An 18,756-nucleotide genomic window follows, 5' to 3' on the forward strand; every position below is an offset into this window, starting at 1 on the left:
CTGACTGGCAAAGGGGTCCACGGAACAAAAAAGGTTAAGAACCCCTGATCTAGGTACTGAATAACACAGAGAACCCAGAGGTGAATGAGGATTGAGGTTAATAGTACATCTATAAGAATACACTTTTATGAACTAGAACTAATGTACATCACTATTGTAAGGTGGTAAGAATGTGGAGAAGCATGGGAAAAATACAATTAATGTAACCTAAGGACAGTAGTTAACAAAAATGTTGTAATATTCTTGAATCAGTGCCAAAGATGTACTGTCAATAATAGGAGAATATGGAAAATATATACCAAATGTACACTATAGACCATAGTTAGTGGTAATAATCAGATATCTCATCATTTGTAAAAAATGTTCACAACAATGTGGTATGTTGGTGGAGGGGTGTTGTATGGGAATTCCATACATGTGCATGATAGTTTTGTAAGTTCACAATTTCTCTGATAAAACTATATTTTAAAAAGAAAAAAAAGTTACAGACACAAAGAAACACAGTTTAAAGTAATATATAAATTTTATCATACATATGATACAAAAATATTTTCCTATAATATTTTCACGTTATATATTTAATGGGAAACATTAAAATGTTACATAAACCGCCCAGTAAACAAATTATTATTTATCTTTCAGATCATATAATTTTTCTTTAAAATCTGTACATATTCTTGTGATGTTTTCAAAACTAGATCTTGATTTAGATTTGACTCATCAGTAGATCCTAGAGGAGAAGCTCTACAGGATCCAGATTCAAACTCAGCAGCAGCTGGAAAGAAAAAGAAAGAATTAAAACCTTAATTCAAAATACTTCACAGTTAAAACTAAGTAGAAGTCACTAAACAAAGAAAAAACTTTATTAGTGTTAATAAGAATAAAAAAAAGTATGTACAACTACAGTACAAAATATGAGATTACTATTCAATATAATTTACCCATATTTACACATTGAATTGTCATTGTGACCAAATATCACGGCTCCGGTTTTCTACTCTTTATTCATTTATTCAACAACCATGTGCTCAGGTACAAGCACCAGAATTAGAAGAATGACACAGTCTACCCCTCCATAATTGTGTTCTATATGCTAAAAAACCAGGTGAACAGGCAATTTCCATACAGTGTCATATAAATCATGACAGGTACAAAAGCGGAGCACTATTGGAACACTTCGGAGGAACATCTATCCCAATTTAATGTCAATATCACAGGTTTTTTGATGGAGGTGATATGTAAGTTGCTATTGTAAGGACAGTAAAAATTATGTCCAATAGAAGGAAGAAGCATATGCAAAGAGTCAGAGGTGAGGAAGAACTCTTGTGGAATTACATAAGTAGTCAAGTCTGGTTACATGCCGGAACAAAGGGGGAAAGAAGGGATAGTGGCAAGAGATAAGCTGAAGAATTTGGCAAGAACCACACTGATTAGGGTGTTTTTATCCCATGCTAAGGAATTTGGAATTATCCTGACAGCACAAGGGAAGCAGTAATAAAATGAACAACTGGATATATAAAACGTTACCAAATGATGGCTACTTGAATAGTAAATTGCTTGACCAAGTATCATGAGATGGTCTGGGTTTTTTTTGCCTTCTGTCACTACGGTAAAGATAGAAGTGGCTGATACCTTGTTTTCTGAGAAGAGTTTCAGTGGGCAGGTTGACAGTTCCCTGCATGGCAGAAGTGAAAGAAGGCTACAGCCAGAAAGAAAAAAAGTGTGCAGAGACTTTTTGAGATGTTTAAAAGATTTGGAATATGAGTTAAAGAAGAATAATTATATTCTTCATCATAAATGTTTATGCTTTAATGTCTTTCCTTAGAGGTATATAAGAAAAACTGTTTAACATTGTGTCTAATTTCCAAATAATAGAAAGAGAATTCCATTTACTATTTACAGTTTATTTCAGAAATTAGTGATATCTAAATTTAATTTATAAGTTTTATCAACATACCTTCCTCTAGTTCTCTAGTTATATTTTTTTCCAACTCCTGCTGCATCTGTAATAAGTCAAATATTATTTATGATATTTAAGTTAAATAAGAGAGAGACAATATAGTAAGAATGATATATATCTTATAAAATGTGGTCTTTAAATAGCAATTTTAGAGACATGATCTAATTTGGGAATTGCTTAAAAAGAAAAATAATGACAAATAAAATTCTTATTTTAATTTTAGATAATAGAAGGGTATACGTATATATAATATATAAAATGTAGTTAGATTAATTTGATAAAAGTACAATTAATAATTGGTCTGCTGAACACACAGCATTTCAGAAGGGTCATGTTTGATCTTAGTAGTACAAAGAAAGATTAACAATTAAATCATGTTTTACACCAAATGCATTTGCATTAACAAAACTCTGTCCTTTATAAAAAGTGAACCTATTTTTTTTACTTTTATGGATTTTTTTTCCTTAAAATAAAATGTACCTGGGGGAAGAGGGGAATGAGGCATTAATGTTTAATAGGTACAGAGTTTCTGTTTGGGGTCATGAAAAGATCTTAGTAATGGATGGCGGTGATAGTATCATAATTTTGTGAATGTAATTAACACCATTGGTGTATTAAACATGGTTGAAATAATAGAAATGTTGTATGATCCAGCCAACCCCCTAGTAGAAATATATCCAGAAAAGCTGATAAGTGACACAGACAATTTGCACACCAACATTCAAAGTGGCATTATTCGCAATTGCCAAAAGATGGAAACAACCCAAGTGTTCATTAACCAAAGAGTGGATAAACAAAGGGTGGTATATACGTATGATGGAATACTATGCTGCTGTAAGAAGAAATGAAATTGGGACACATGTAATAACATGAATTAATCTTTAAAACATTATGCTAAGTGAAATAAGCCAGACACAAAAAGACAACTATTATATGGTCTCACTAATATGAACTAAATATGTAGAATAAACACATAGAGTTAAAATCTAGAGTATAGGTTACCAGGAGATAGGATGAGGGCTGAGAAGGGGTATTGAGGCTTAACGTGTGCAGAATTTTTAATTAACTTGACTGTAAAAGTGTGGAAATGGACAGTTTATGACAGGACATTATAGTGAGTATAACAAATATAACTGAGTTATAAATGCGATTGTGGCTGAAAGGGGTAATATAGGGATGTAAATGTCAATTGAAAGAAAACTAGGGAATAATCTAGGAACTGAATAAAATAGTGAATCCAGAGTTGGATGACGACTGTGGTTAATAGTACAAAAACAACAATGTTCTTCTATGAACCAGAACAAATGTACATCACTATTACAAGGTGATAAGAATATGGGAAAATATAATTAATGTTACTTATGGACTACAGTTGACAATATTGTAATATTCTTGGATCAATATCAAAGAAAGTACTATAGCAACACAAGGGATCAATAATAGGGGGTTGTAGCAGTTTGATATTATTGATGAATTCCAAATAGAAATACTGGATTATGTTTGTAAACTGGTCTTTTCCTCTGGGCATGATTAAATTATGATTAGAGCTTTGACTGGGCCATGTCAGTAGGATGTTGAGTCCCCAAACCCCTAGTAGCAAAGGACAGAGTTGGGAGTTCTGAGCTGGAGCCTGGGAAGTAAGCACACAGAGAGGCAGAGCAGCTGAGCCTGGAGAGAAACAAGCCCTGGGAAGAGAGGAACCCAGGAAGCCTGAACTCTTGGGAGTCGTTGGCAGCCATCTTGCTCCAACACGTGGCTTTGGTGAGGGAAGTAACTTACACTTTATGGCCTGGTAACTGTAAGCTTCTAACCCAAATAAATATTTATAAAAGAAAACAGATTTCTGGTATTTTGCATCAGTACCCCTTTAGCTGACCAATACAGGGAGTATGGGATTTTTTCTTTTGGACTAAAGAATACATTCAAAGGTTTATTAAGGTAATGACTGAACAATTCTGTGACAGAAGTGAGAGCCACTGAGTGTACACTTTGGAAAGAATGTACAAGGGATAAAATGTACAAGGCATGAGATTATATAACACAGTGAATCATATGGTGGAGACGGATTGTGTGGTTAACAGTACAAATATGTGCATGTTCTCTCCTGAGCTATAACATATACAAGGTGTTAATAATAGGGGAGGTATGGAAAAAATATACCAAATGTATGCTATGGACCATAATTAGTGGTAACACTCTGATGGTGTTCTTTCATAATCTACAATAAATGTTCCACAACAATGTAAGTGTTGGTGGAAGTGTGTTGTATGGGAATTCTGTATATTATGAATGATTGTTTATTAAGTTTGCAACTTCTCTAATAAAAATAAATATTAAAAAATGGTTGAAATATATCACAATAAAAAATAAAGGGCAGTGGACTTGGCCCAGTGGTTAGGGCATCCATCTACCACATGGGAGGTCTGCGGTTCAAACCCCGGGCCTCCTTGACCCGTGTGGAGCTGGCCCATGCACAGTGCTGATGTGCGCAGGGAGTGCCATGCCACGGAGGGGTGTCCCCCGCGTAGGGGAGCCCCACGCGCAGGGAGTGCGCCCCGTGGGGAGAGCCACCCAGCGCAGAGGAGTGTGCAGCCTGCCCAGGAGTGGTGCTGCACACACAGAGAGCTGACACAACAAGATGACACAGCAAAAGGAAACACAGATTCCTGTGCCGCTGAAACAACAGAAGCGGACAAAGAAGACACAGCAAATAGACACAGAGAACAGACAACTGGGGTGGGGAGGGGAAGGGGAGAGAAATAAATTAAATAAATAAATTTTAAAAATAAATAAATAAATAAAACTTTCTATTCTGTACTTTCAGAAAATTAAAAATCTTGATGGATGTTCTATACTAATAATTTTTCAGCACAGAATCATAAATACAGAAAATGAAGAAATTAGTACTGTCTTAATGTCATGTGAAAATTCTAAGAAAAGATTAAACAAACATATTATGCTATCTGTATCATGACTGAAACATTCTTTATTTAAATATTGACAAAAATAGTTCAGAAAATTTTCTTGAAGAATAAGTATATGTTAGAGATAACTTTCAAACCTTTTTTTTTTTAAGATTTATTTATTTATTTACCACCCCCCCCTCCGGTTGTCTCTTCTCTGTGTCTATTTGCAGCATCTTCTTCTTTGTCTGCTTCTGTTGTTGTCAGTAGCATGGGAATCTATGTTTCTTTTTGTTGCGTCATCTTGTGTCAGCTCTCCGTGTGGGCGGTGCCATTCTTAGACAGGCTGCACTTTCTGTCACGCTGGGCAGCTCTCCTTACGGGGCGTACTCCTTGCGTGTGGGGCTCCCCTATGGTGGCTCTCCTTATGGGGCGTACTCCTTGCTCTTGGGGCTCCCCTACGCAGGGGATACCCCTGCGTGGCACAGCATTCCTTGCATGCATCAGCACTGTGCATGGGCCAGCTCCACACGGGTCAAGGAGGCCCGGGGTTTGAACTGCGGACCTCCCATGTGGTAGACGGACACCCTAACCACTAGGCCAAGTCCGCTTCCCAAACCTTTTTTTAAAATTCATGACTTTCTAGAATTGGAAATAAGGAAAACAATGTATAAATCTAATTGTAACTTTGTTTTCCTTTTTAGAAATTAGGGCCAAATTTTTTAAACATTTGACTAATTGTATTATAGTTACATATATCTACATAATTATGAAATATGTGGGAATATTCCAAACTAAATTGTCAGTGTTCCCATCTAGAGTGTTACTTAACCTTTTCTTAATAAATGCACCAAACTGTCTAAAACAGTATACTGATGTCATAGTTTGCCAAGCTGCTGTTGACAAATACCACAGTCTGCCCTCTGAATCCCAAAGGACATATTCCTCTCACATGCAAAATACATTCATTTCATCACAACATCCCAAAAGCTGCAAGCAATTTCAGCAACAATTCTAAGTACAAAATCTCATCGGAATCAGTTATGGACAAAGTTCCTCTCTATCTGTGGACCTATGAAAACTATTAAAGAAAACAAGTTTGCTTCCAAAGTACAATGGTGGGTCAGGCATAGGAGAGAAACTCCCAATCCAGAAGGCAGGAAAATAGAGGTGATAGTTCCCAAGCAATTCCGAAACCCAGCAGGGCAAACTCCGTGAGATTTCAAGGTCTAGGAGTCATCCCTGACGGATGCGTCATCCTCTGGGCCTGCTGGAGGGGCAGCCTCTCCCTTCCAAGGGTTGGGGCAGTGACCAGGTCCTTCCCAAGTGGCAACCAGGCCCCTCCTGAAGGCATGGTTCTGCCTTCCTTCCAACATCAGGACACAATTTCACTAAGTTCATTCAACAATCATTTCTTGAAAAGCTACTGATAAATTTAAGATTACAGATTAGAAAATGCTGACTTCTTTTTTGAGAGCAATTTGATAAATACACACACACACACCACAGCACACACATTTCCATAGTTAATATATGTTTAGTAACTTGGTATTTTTAAATTAAAATTTGATATCATTCTCTATTTTAAGGGAATACACAAACATTTTTAAAAAATGATGTAATAAAATCAAACAAGTTTCTTCATTTAAACCATCATATTCACTATCTAATAGTAAATATTCTAAATTAAATACATGTACTTGGCTACAGAGAAAAGAACTGAGGAACAGTTTGTTGATCAAGAAGTTAAAGAATTCAGTAAAGTGAAAAAGTAAATGAAAAAAAAAAAAGGATTGAAAGAAGATGAGAGATTACCTGAATTTTTCAAAGGATAAAATGACTACCAGACACTTGTCTAAGTAGGTAAAATGAAGTGCAGACTTGAGGAATTATAAAGAGCATAAAATTGAAATAAGAAACAAGTTTATTAAAATGCTGTTATTACCTTATGAGTAATTAGCATAACTATTATATTATGATCATTTGATTGGAGTTAAAATTCAGAATCACATCTTGATGATATAAAAAGGGGTCTATTTTTAGTTGGGAAGAAATGTGACTAAATATTTTGTTGAGACACAATGTTCTGTCATGTACAAGTTAAAGTCTTATGAAATAGCACAGTAGAAATAATCCAAAATGTTGAAACCTTGCAAACAAAGGAGATTATAAACAATTTCAATATTAATGCTATTTTTAACATTTTAATTTCTAGAATCATAGTTTAAAACCTCAAAGTCTGTAGTTTTGTAATACCCCATCCCAAAACCCATCACTTTATATTACTTTAGAGAATAGGTTACCATCTCTCATAGTGTTAATTTATGTTTTCCTGGTGGAAATAATTAAATTCCTAGCAACTTTAGAAGGCACCTTCTTTCCATAAGTCTAAGAATTCATAGACAACAACTGTACAGTAACTCATTCACAGCATTATGCAATGGTTTGAAGGCACCATGAACACATCTGTGCATTTTGAGAGAATAGTGTTTTTAAATCTCTCTTAATAATTCTAGCATGATTTGACAAACCAATGTCCTTCAAGGGAGCCATGTATATCTTGGAACTACTGTGTTAAACTTAAATTATTTTTCAACTTATCTAAAAATACTAAAAAATAAACACCTTTTCCTCCTCCAAAAATTAAAGGGAAAAAGAAATCCTTGACAACTTTCCGTTGCATTGCTTCTACATTTACACACTCTTCCATTCATCTTATCTTGTAAAACAATAAATTACCTAATTTTTCTGGTGAGAATAAGAACATTTTAAGTTTGCATTATGCTTTACTATTTACAAAAGTATTTGAAATTCATTTTCTTAACTGCACTCAGTAGTCCAATAACTCTGAAATACTTAGACCCTGAACCTTCTCATTTTTTTTCAGAAAAATGAAATGAAACTAAGTCAACTAAATAATGAAAAAATATCAGCTAGCTAGGATCTTGTCATTTATGTACTAAAATGATCAATTTATTCCTTTTTAAGACATTTGGCAGAAATGCTAAGAAACATTCTTAATGTAGAAAAAAGCAGCATTGGGTGTAGAACTCCTCTTTAATTTGTTAAGATAAGACAAGGTCAAGACTATGTTATTTTTCCCTACAGAAGATCATGAAAACACCATCATATTGATAAGCCAGTGTGCACTGATTCAAATAGATATTTTAATAATGATGATATACAATGAAAACTAACTGGTATTTAAATTTTTTTTCATATTGTTGTCATTTTACACTCATCAATCATTCAAGTGATAGCAAGATGTAGAAACCTAAGTACGCTTCATTTCAAAAAGTAAAAAAGTAAAAAATTTTTGAAAATTTAAAAGTCAAATATTTGGTTGATTTAACTCTTAAAAATGTAGTATAATTGCCTGGTAAAAGACATATTTTATAAAAATTGGAAGATGAAAGTGCTGTTAAGCAAAATAGTAATTAAGGATGTACTCTCATGTAAAAAAAATGACAAATTTTAACTTAAAAACAGCAATTAATATTCTTAGTATTACAAGTTTATTTAATTCACAAAAAGGATTTATCTCGGATTCCTTTAAACAATAAACACCCACATGTAGTTAAACACTTGGATGCCAAGCATTCACTTGTGCTTAGGGGTAGAAGACTTGGGGTACTGTAAAAAACTTTAAAAGGGTCCTGAGCAACTGCTGAACGGAAATTAACAAGAAAGTAAGCCAAAGCATCTCAAAGTATTGCTTACTAGGCAATACTTTCTAAAACCTAATTTAAATACAGCTTTTTAAGAGATGTAAAATGTGCCAATTTAGTCACATTTATAAAGTTTAATAATGGCTAGATCTTGAAAATGAGAGATCCAGGTTTTGAAAAAGAACTGTAAAATTTCTGTATCTTTTCATTAGCTCAGATAATTAGGATCTTTACTTATGGTGCTAAAGTAATTAAGCAGCTCAATATTTCACCAAAATTAAAAACAAGAACTGTGTCAGAGACCTAAAACCCAAGGCAAAAAGAGAACAGAACTAACCTTGGTCAAGTAGGTCTCCATGCTGTTATTTGAAGACCGTGGGCTTGAGGGAGGAATCACTAAATTTTCTCTTGGAAAAATATTTCTATTGAGTACTAAACTATTATTAAGATTTCCAACACAGGGTGGCTCCAGGACTGGCCTCACGGTAAGAGTGTTGACTAAAGATCTGTTCTGTTGTTTCTCCACAATAAGTTTGGTGCTGATCTCTGCTAGCCGTTCATTAGTCCTGGAACAATACAAAAGACACATGCTTAGGATTTCCTTTTTCCCAAATGACTCCTCAAGGACTTACATTTTTTAAGTTGCCATAATGGTAAATGAAATTTCCAATTAAAGTAATTTAACACTGGAAATGTGTCACATCATACCTCCTACACACAATTACATTTTTAAAACTGTTTTAACAAATTACATATATTTCTAGGGGGATTCCTAACTAACAAGTAACTCAAGCAAAGGCAGGATGGGAGAGAAAGGCTATCAGTGTTGTCAAAAGCTTAGAAGGTTAACACTTGCCACCTTCTAGAATGGCTCCACTGACAATATTCTTGAGGATGCCACTAAAAACACTCGGGCTTATAAAGCAGTTTAGAAATCAGAAAAATCATCCTTTGGCTACATATTTTCAAGCATTTGCTCATATCACCCTTGTACATTACCTACCTCAGAGAAATTAAGCACAAGGCACGGGAAAAATTCAGAGCTATAGCAACCGGAGTTGTTGATCCAAAAGAACGAAAACAGTTCCATACTTGTTATCAAGGCCTTGGAGGCAGTACCTGCCTTCTGCCTTTCACACAGGCTCTGAGGCTGACCAAGGTATCACTTCCAGCCACTCTGTGAATTACACTTTCCTTCACCCCTATGTTCATACTTCACAGGTATGCCTTTTTGGAGAGTGTAAAAGCAGTAAAGGATGGTTTGTCTAGTGACCAAACCAAAGGTCACAATAGAGAAAAGCTAATTTACAAAGTGCCAGAATGTGCCAAGAATTGACTCTTTCTTTGGGTTAAGTTATCTTTCAAAAAATAGTTAAACTTGTTAATATTTCTATTTAGGAGAGTGCTGACAAGCAATTTTATAATGATATCACTGTCTACATAATAAAACTTAAGAAATACTCTGCTTCAAATCAAAACCACAATGAGATACCATTTCACACCCACTCACATAGCTATTATTTTAAAAAATGGAAAATAACAAATGTTGGAGAGGCTGTGGACAGGAACGCTCATTCAATGTTGATGGAAATGTAAAATGGTGCAGCCGCTGTGGAAGACACTTGGGAAGTTCCTCAGAAATTTTAGGTTCAGAATTACTATATGACTTGGAAATCCCACTTTTAATTCCAAAAGAATTGAAAGCAGAGATTTGAACAGATATTTGCACACTTATGTTCATAGTGGCATTACTCACAATTACCAAAAGGTGGAACCCAAGGGTCCATCAACAGCAGATAAACAGAACGTGTTATATATACACAATGGACTTTTATTCGGCCATAAAAAGGAATGAACTTGTGATACATGCAACAACACGAATGAACCTTGAAGACACCATGTTGGGTGAAATAAGCCACATACAAAAGGACATATATTGTATGATCTCGCTGATATGAAATAATTATAATAAGCAAATACATGGAGTTAGAAACTAGAATATAGGTTACTGGGGGGAGGGGTTGTGTGTGTAGTAAATGGGGGGTTAATGCTTAATTGGTACAGAGTTTCTGTTTGGGGTGATGGAATCATTTTGGTAATATGCCATGGTGATGGCAGCACAACACTGTGAATTAATTAATACCGCTGAATTACATATTTGAATGTGGTTTAAAGGAGAAATTTTAGGTTGAATATGTCAGCAGAATAAAACATTAAAAAAAAACATGACTGTACAACACAAACAGTGAATCTAAATGTAAACTACGGACAATAATGTAATTTATATATGTATATAATGTAATTTTAATAATATTATTTCATTAATTGCAACAAAGGAACCATACTAGTTCAAAGTGTTAATAACAGGGAAAACTTGGGAAGGAAGTATAAGGGAACTCTGTATATATCTGCATGATTTTTCTATAAACCTACAACTTCTCTAATTAAAAATACAGGGGAGCAGATGTAGCTTAGTGGTTCAGTACCTGCTTCCCATGTATAAGGTCCCAGGTTCAATCCCCAGTAGCAATAGGTCAGGCTCACTAAATGAGAATATTAAGGTTAAAAATATATAGTCATGTAAAACCAAAAAAGGGGGAAGAGACACAAACTTGACAAATATTTAAAGGTAAATTCATTTACTCACATCATTTCCCAAAATTATAGTGTTTAATTATTTTTACTTTATACTAATCTCATGAACCTAGTTCACTAAAAATTTTGCTTTAGAAGCAAATTAATGAGATAAATTTATTTTCTATGATTATTGTGTTTTGACTTACTTGTTTAGTTTATTTGACAATGATTTTCTAACTTTTAATTCTTCTAGATATAGTTGCTTGTATTTTTCCAATTCTGCTTTATTAGAATCTTCTTGGGAAGTTTTCATTTTGCAGAGTTGAGATTCTAGATCTTTTATTCTGAGTTCCATCTGACTTCTTATTGAAGCATTGTTATTCTCTCTTATCTGCTCTAAGTTTTCTTGAGATGCTGCTTGTGTCTGAAGCAAATTAAAAGGATACATTTAAAAAATATTTATAGCCTGAAAAATCATAGCATATTTTTTTCTTTTAGTTTTTTAGTCAATTATTCGGAAAGTGATTTTAAGTGTGGCAAAAAACCTGAATTTTAAAATATGTATCATTAATGTCAAATGAATTAAATCTGAATTATAAACGTCAAATCATTCTGATATTAGTACTTATGTAACCTGATAGTCAAAGAAAAATAAAATCAATTAAAAAATTTTAAAATTGCAATATAATTTAATAACCCAAAAGTATGTTATAATTTTTAAATCATCATTTTCTTCTTTTCCCATTAATGGCCTTATAATCAGGTGATTCTATAATGAGAAACTTTATTCCCAAAGATCAGTTTAGTGATAATAATGGTGGAAATGAAAATATTTAAAGTGAGACACAAGTGACACCTATCCTTCTAGAAACCTACAAAACAAATTGGCATAAGGGAAGTAGAGGAAATGCATACAATGTATATATCCAAAATAAGATTTACAATGAAACAAATCAAAGCACATCACAGATAAATAAATTAACCTGCAAAAATAGATTGACTTCTTTTAATTTTTCCACTATATCCCATCTTGCTCTTTCTTCAATTTCCCGTTTATACTGTTCTACTTGACCATGCTCTATCATATTAATTTCTACATGACTTTTGAGGTTTACTACTTCTTGTTCCAACTTCTTTTTATTCTTCTCTAGTTTTTCACATTTCTTTTTTATAGCTTTCATAGATAGTAACTCCTGTTGAAGAACCTGATTATTTGCATCCAGATGTAGACATTTTGAAGATGTGGTTTCAAGTTTTGCTGTAAGATCATCAATCTGCATGAATAAAATAATAAACACAGTTTGGTAATGAAGGAAGTAAGCTGAGAACCGTCTAACTCAAACCAATATCAAATTTGAAATAAATCTGATTACAATAAAACATTATTTGTACTTTAGTAGATTCCTAGAATAAGGACACTTGAATTACTCAGAAAATCAAGAACAAGGTTAAAAATACAAGAAATAAGTTCTTCACTCTCATCTTTTCCACACAACTTTTGTACTAGATTTTATAGTCTTTTATTTTTCTGATTATTTCATATGTCTTTCCTTCTTAAAATGACTGTAGTCATCTTAAGGCAGAAAGTTTCTTACCCCTCCCCTCCTCCAAACTTAATACCCCATAATTTCTAAAACGGTTTTTTTTTTTAAAGATTTACTTTTATTTTCTCTCCCCCCACCCAGTTGTCTGTTCTCTGTGTCCGTTTGCTGTGTGTTCTTTGTCCGCTTCTGCTGTTCAGCAGCATGAGAATCTGTTTCTTTTTTTGTTGTTATTGCATCATCTTGCTGCATCAGCTCTCCGTGTGTGTGGCACCATTCCTGGGCAGGCTGCACTTTCTTTCACGCTGGGTGGCTCTCCTTACAGGGCACACTCCTTGCGCGTGGGGCTCCCCTATGCAGGGGACACCCCTGCGTGGCACGGCATCCTTGCGCATATCAGCACTGAGCATGGGCCAGGTCCACACGGGTCAAGGAGGCCTGGGGTTTGAACCACGGACCTCCCATGTGCTCTATCCATTGGGCCAAGTCCGCTTCCCTCTAAAATAGTTTTAAGGACAGAAGATACTCCTATCATACTGAGTTATTTAGGTTTAGCCAATAAATGGAATAAGACTTGGAAAATAGTACTCTAATTAATAAAACTTATAAAATACGGATTCTAATGCTATAACTCTTTATCTGAACTGCAAATACTGTATGTTAATTTGAATTGCATTCCAAGGAAAAATGATTCTCAGAGTTAGGAGCAATCACATTTTTCAGTATACAACTTCAGTGACACAATCCAGACTTTTTTACACCAGGAAATGCCTATTTTCAATAGTGCTATCTTACAATCCTTGGTTACTTTACACAAAATCAGGGAGCATACAAAACAATAAAAACCACAACAAACCTTGCTGGAATTCCAGTTGTAATGAATTGGGAAGAACAACTTTCCTTTGGATGTAATAATTATTTGATAAGAAAAGGTGAATGGATTTGGTGGTTTTAAAACATGCCTATAAATTCTTTGACATTTCTCCCACGAAAAGGGAGAAACTAATTCTCTCCTATTGGATATGAACTGGCCTTAGTAACTAGTTTCTAATGAATAAAATGTGGGGGACCTGCTATACGACTTCCAAAGCTAGGTAAAAAAAAAAAAAAGTGAAAAACCTTCCACCTGACTCTCTGGAGGGAAACCTGCCCTCAGAAACCAGCCACCAAGTTGTGAGGAAGCCCAGGCCACATGGGCTCGTCTAATTGTTCCATCTGACATCCCAGCTAAGGCCCCACACAAAAGCCAGCCTCAACCTCCAGGCACGTGAGTAGGCAAGTCTGAGAGGATTCTAGTCCCAAGTCTTCCAAGTCAACCCATATGATGCCATGTGGAGAAGAAATGAGCTGGCCCCACTGAACCTTGTCTAAACTGGACAAAATAAATGTTATGAGTCACTAAGTTTTTAGGTTGTTTATTATGCAGCAAACTAAATGTTATGAGTCACTAAGTTTGGGTTGTTTATTATGCAGAAATAAATAACTGGCATAGACACTGATACTAAACATGGGGTGCTGCATTAAAAAAAAAAACGAACAAACATAAACCCTAAAACATCAAGAATGGCTTTGGGACCAGGAGGTAGGTAGATGCTGAAAACATCTAGAGAAGAGCATAACAGTCTCAAAGAGACTGCTAGTGGCAGCCTGACGGCCCTTGAAGAGGCTGACAGCAACAGCTTAAAGGCAAATGAAGAAAATGATATTGAAGACTGGAGGAAAAGGGATTCGTGTTACATCACATCTTGAATTAAAATAATAGAGGAGAGGGGTAAGCTAAAGAAAAATTATTAAATATAAAAGAACAAGGACTTAATGGTTTCAAATACTTGTTTCTCATACACAGGTTACTAAAAATGTTTTGATTTGGTGCTTTTAATTTGGGGTCTTATAGTGTATTACTATAACTGGCCAGGGTTCAAAACAAGAGAATCAACAGTATGTCCTCCCCCACCTTTTTTTTGGAGGTACCAGGGCTTGAACCCAAGGCCTCTTACATGGGAAGGAGCGCTCAACTACTGAGCTACATCTGCTCCTCAATGAGAGCTGGTTTTCTTGTTTGCTTGTTTTTAGGACGTTACCAGGGATCAAACCCGGGACCTCGTATATGAAAGCAGGCATTCAACCTCTCCCTAAAAAGCTTTTTTTATGAGAGAAAAACAATACATAAAAGAGTTGTTTTTTCCACTGGTATCAAATCTATAAAGTTAATAGAAAAAACTTTATTTCACAGTTCAAAACACTGAGTGAATTAAATTTCTCAAAATAAAGTGATTTAAAATTACCTTATGTTTTAGCATATTAATGTGAATATCCATCTCAATTTGATTGGTTTTTAAATCTCCATGGAAACTAAGCTCTCCATTTTCATATTCATTTAACTTCTTTCTTGTCATTTTTAAGAGTTTCTTAAATCTGCAGGAATGTACAGAGTGAGTGCATCAAGTTCTTTAAGAATTAATATTTAAAAATTATTTAAACAGATATTTTGTTCTTTTTATAAGGGAAAAACAAATCTATAAATTGCAACACTTTCATCTGTTTCAACCTAAAATTGTCTGATAGGATAACTACCTAAATTGCAGTCGTAGGCTACTAAGATTGTGAAGAAAAATTTAATGACATACGAGGCAGATAAAGAGTTAATAATGTACCACTATAAAGAGTTCTTACAATAAATTATTATTCATATCCATTTTAGTATGCTAATGTAAAGCACTAATATTTGTTAAATATTAGCTATAAATCCTATATTAGGATCTGAGGTGAAGAAAAGTCTAATTATACATGAATGTTTTACAGAGACATAAAAGTCCATCTTGCTACCTATTGACCACAAGCTATCAACAAGAAGAGAAATATTAAAAAAAAAAAAAAAAAAGAAACAAGAAGAGAGTGTACTCGAAAACACCACGGAGATTACTGAAAGTATGTAAAAAAAACAAAACTGGAGAGAAAGATCTTTGAAGTCTAAATCCAGGGAAAAAAAGGAAACAGGGAGAGCTTTAGTAGAAAGGAAATCAGCAGAGAGATAATGTATAACAGTCTCTTAAAGATGGCTTTAAGAAGAGATCTAGAGACCTTTGCTAGTACAATGTTAAAATGAAAGGGGCGCAAAACCATGTAGAAAAAGACATAGTGAAATGAGAGAAAACAATTGGTCAGATTCAGAGAACAAATTAAGGTCTCAGCAAAAAACAGAGAGGAAGCCATGGTGGGGGTTTCAAACACTGGGAATATTCTTCCATTAAAAAAATTCGGAGGGGTTGTAAAACATGACCATTTTATTCTTCTTTAATCATACATATATTTTTATATGTATATTTATAGCTCAAAAAATAGAGACAGAAACAACATAAAAGCCAAAAGAATTTATGATGTTGTTATAGAAGACACAGATAGGTTTTTAGATATTAAAATATTTGAATGCTAAAGGGAACACCACTACTAAAAAGACAGTTAACAAAGAATATCGTACTGAAATAAAAATACAGGGTAGATGAGGAAGAGTGAAGCAGACATCATACATGCAAAAGGCACTGTCATAATGTAGGAACTCTGTACTTTATGCATGATTTTTTGATAAACTTACAACTTCTCTACAGAAAAAAGGAATTGTCATTATTGTTTTAAAGTCATTATTAAGGGTTATAGATTATGCTGTTTCTGAAGTAAACTTTAAAATAATTTTTTATTATGAAAATGCAAATACAAAATGAATTTGTGTTCAGATTTTAATTAGTAAAATTAAATTATTGCTAACTCAAATAATTTTATAGTTAAATGATACAAAAATATTAAAATCTTACCCAATAATCTCTTTTTCTAATTCACTATTTTTCTTCATTTCTTGATCCAAACTATATTCCAAAGATTGTTTTAACTCCGTAAGTTTCTTTAATTGTTCTTTTTCTTCCTCAGACTTGGAAAAAAATTTTTGATAAAATTATTTTTTTAAATATCGTGACTTATTTTTTTAAATATTATTTTTCATGAGTCTGTGACTCCTATGTGTTTAGATGGGTTTATAAAATGCAGTTTATAAGCCTTATACCAATAAGGACAGGTTTAAAAATATGACTTTTTTTAAAGCAGCTTAAATTGATTTTATATTTTCATCATTATATTTTCTGAAGTTTAAGCCATCAAAATTTGTTAAAAACAGGTTTTTACATGTAAAGTACAAAGTATTAATAAAAAAATTGTAAAAAAGAATATATATAAAATGAGAATCTTTACATTTTAGTTCCTAAAGATGCCCTAGTAACACCTTCATCAAAAGTTCTAAATATTCCAAGTTTTGTTCAATCACCTCTCATTGAGACAATCTTTGGAAAATTTACATGTGGTCCCCATTACATTTTTGATCCTCACCTGACTTAAGGATCAGATAAATACTCTCATTATCTGCAAGCATTTTTCCACAGGTTTCAATTTCCCTTTTTCTATTAACCCTTCTCTCTTTAAATAGTTTAAGCAGTCTTCTGTAATATGCAAAAGCATAACTTTTATCTGATTCTTGTGGCCTTTTCTATCATCCTGTTTCTCCTCATCCATTGAACTTTAGTATTCTTAACGCATGGTCTCATCCACAGAGCCATCCTTTCATCATTGTTCTCTTTTACACTAAAAACTCATTTTCAATCGTGTTTTAGTTTGTCAAGAGGTTGTGATGCGAAGTATCAGAAATGTGTTGGTTTTTTATAAAGGGGATTTATCTGATGTAAAAGCTTACAGTTCAAAGTCGTGAAATGCACAAATGAAGGCATCAGAAGAGAAGCTTTCTCACCAAAGTCAGCTACCAGGAAGCAAAAATGGCTGCTGATCTCTGCCAAGGTCTCTGCCTCCCCCTGCCCAGAACCTACTGTCTCTTGGAGCCCAGGTTCCAGAGCCCAGCTGTCAGCTATCAGGCATAAGGCTTGTCTCCTTCCAGGCTTCCTCTATCAGTCTCAGCTGCTCCACTCTCTTCCCAAGTTCAGCTGCAAGCTACCAGCATATGCTTATCTGTCCCTGGGCCAGAGCTCTTCGAGCTTCCAGGGGGGCTTCTTGCCTTGCAGTCCTCTTTCACATGGCAGGATCAATATACACGGCAGTTCCCTATTCCTCTGTCTGTATGTCTCTGTGGGTCTCCATTTTTATCAGACCCAGCAAAAGGGTGCAGGCTCAAAATGAGTCATGCCTCACTGAAGTAGTCCAATTGAAAGGGTCTCAGCCCCACAGGAATGGATTACTAGCTCACAAACATAATCTTTCCCTTTTGGGAATTCATAAAACAATTCCAAACTGCCATAGGCCCCAAGGGCCTTTTTTATCACTTACCCTTCTCTACTTCTCAGCCTTTTAACAGTGACCACGCCCTCCCTTCTCTTCCCCTAACCTCACTTATTTCTAAATGACAGTAATACTGGTGTTTAGTCCTTGGCCCTTTCCACTCCTTTTTTAAAACTCTCTGAGTTCCTTAAATCTCAAAGACTTAATCCTGAGATTCTCTATGCTACATTTCCAGCCTTAACCTCTTTACTGAATCATCTGTACTTTTACCTCTTCCTTCTGGTTCACTTCTCATAGCCAATATTCTCAACACATTCATTAATTCAGGGTGTGGGTTACCTTTGCAAATAGTTAGTCTCCTATATTCTATGTTGATTCTCACTGCTTTTGAGTGTGTTGTTACTTTCTACTCTCGGAGGACACCCTCACACTTTTTCTTGTTTTGTTTTGTTTGCCAGTAAATATATGACATTTATTTACCCTAACAACCAAATAAATATAAATTAAAATAATGCAAAAACATCTTTGTCTAACAAATTGACCAAAAAAAAAAAGTTTTAATGGTCATTTTCAATTATTGGCAAGTTACAGAAACCAGACAACTGATAAACCCTTTTTGAGGGGGGGATTATCTGTAAAATCCTTAAAACTCTGTATTTTTTTTTAACATTTTAATTTAATTTCTAGTTATTGATCCTGAAATAAAAAGTGTGTATACACATTTAGTTACAAGGATATTAGCTCAATATTTATTTATAATAGCTAAAAACTGGAGAGAGCCAAAATGTCCAGTCACAAGAGATTGGTTAAATGCTAGGGTCCATCTATAAAATGAA

The 18,756-nt window shown here is 34.3% G+C and overlaps 1 protein-coding gene across 5 annotated transcripts in view; it reads right to left on the reverse strand.

Moving 5' to 3' along the window:
* Nucleotides 1–504: 504 nt before the first annotated feature.
* The window catches only part of ANKRD26 (ankyrin repeat domain containing 26), a 125,382-nt gene continuing 107,130 nt past the window's right edge, over nt 505–18,756 (reverse strand). For 4 of the 5 annotated variants that reach the window (XM_058297776.2, XM_071215475.1, XM_071215474.1 and 1 more), the window contains 8 exons: nt 16,459–16,571; nt 14,935–15,064; nt 12,092–12,382; nt 11,315–11,532; nt 11,018–11,074; nt 8,869–9,097; nt 1,958–2,003; nt 505–775 (listed from right to left, as the gene is read on the reverse strand). In XM_058297776.2, the coding sequence (XP_058153759.1) occupies nt 639–775; nt 1,958–2,003; nt 8,869–9,097; nt 11,018–11,074; nt 11,315–11,532; nt 12,092–12,382; nt 14,935–15,064; nt 16,459–16,571 (1,221 nt within the window). In that variant the 3' untranslated portion in view covers nt 505–638. The remainder of the gene's footprint in view (nt 776–1,957; nt 2,004–8,868; nt 9,098–11,017; nt 11,075–11,314; nt 11,533–12,091; nt 12,383–14,934; nt 15,065–16,458; nt 16,572–18,756) is intronic. The other variant, XM_004470751.4, reaches the window with a different exon arrangement.

Source organism: Dasypus novemcinctus, chromosome 5 (assembly GCF_030445035.2).
Source record: "Dasypus novemcinctus isolate mDasNov1 chromosome 5, mDasNov1.1.hap2, whole genome shotgun sequence".
In the NCBI taxonomy this organism is placed as follows: domain Eukaryota; kingdom Metazoa; phylum Chordata; class Mammalia; order Cingulata; family Dasypodidae; genus Dasypus; species Dasypus novemcinctus.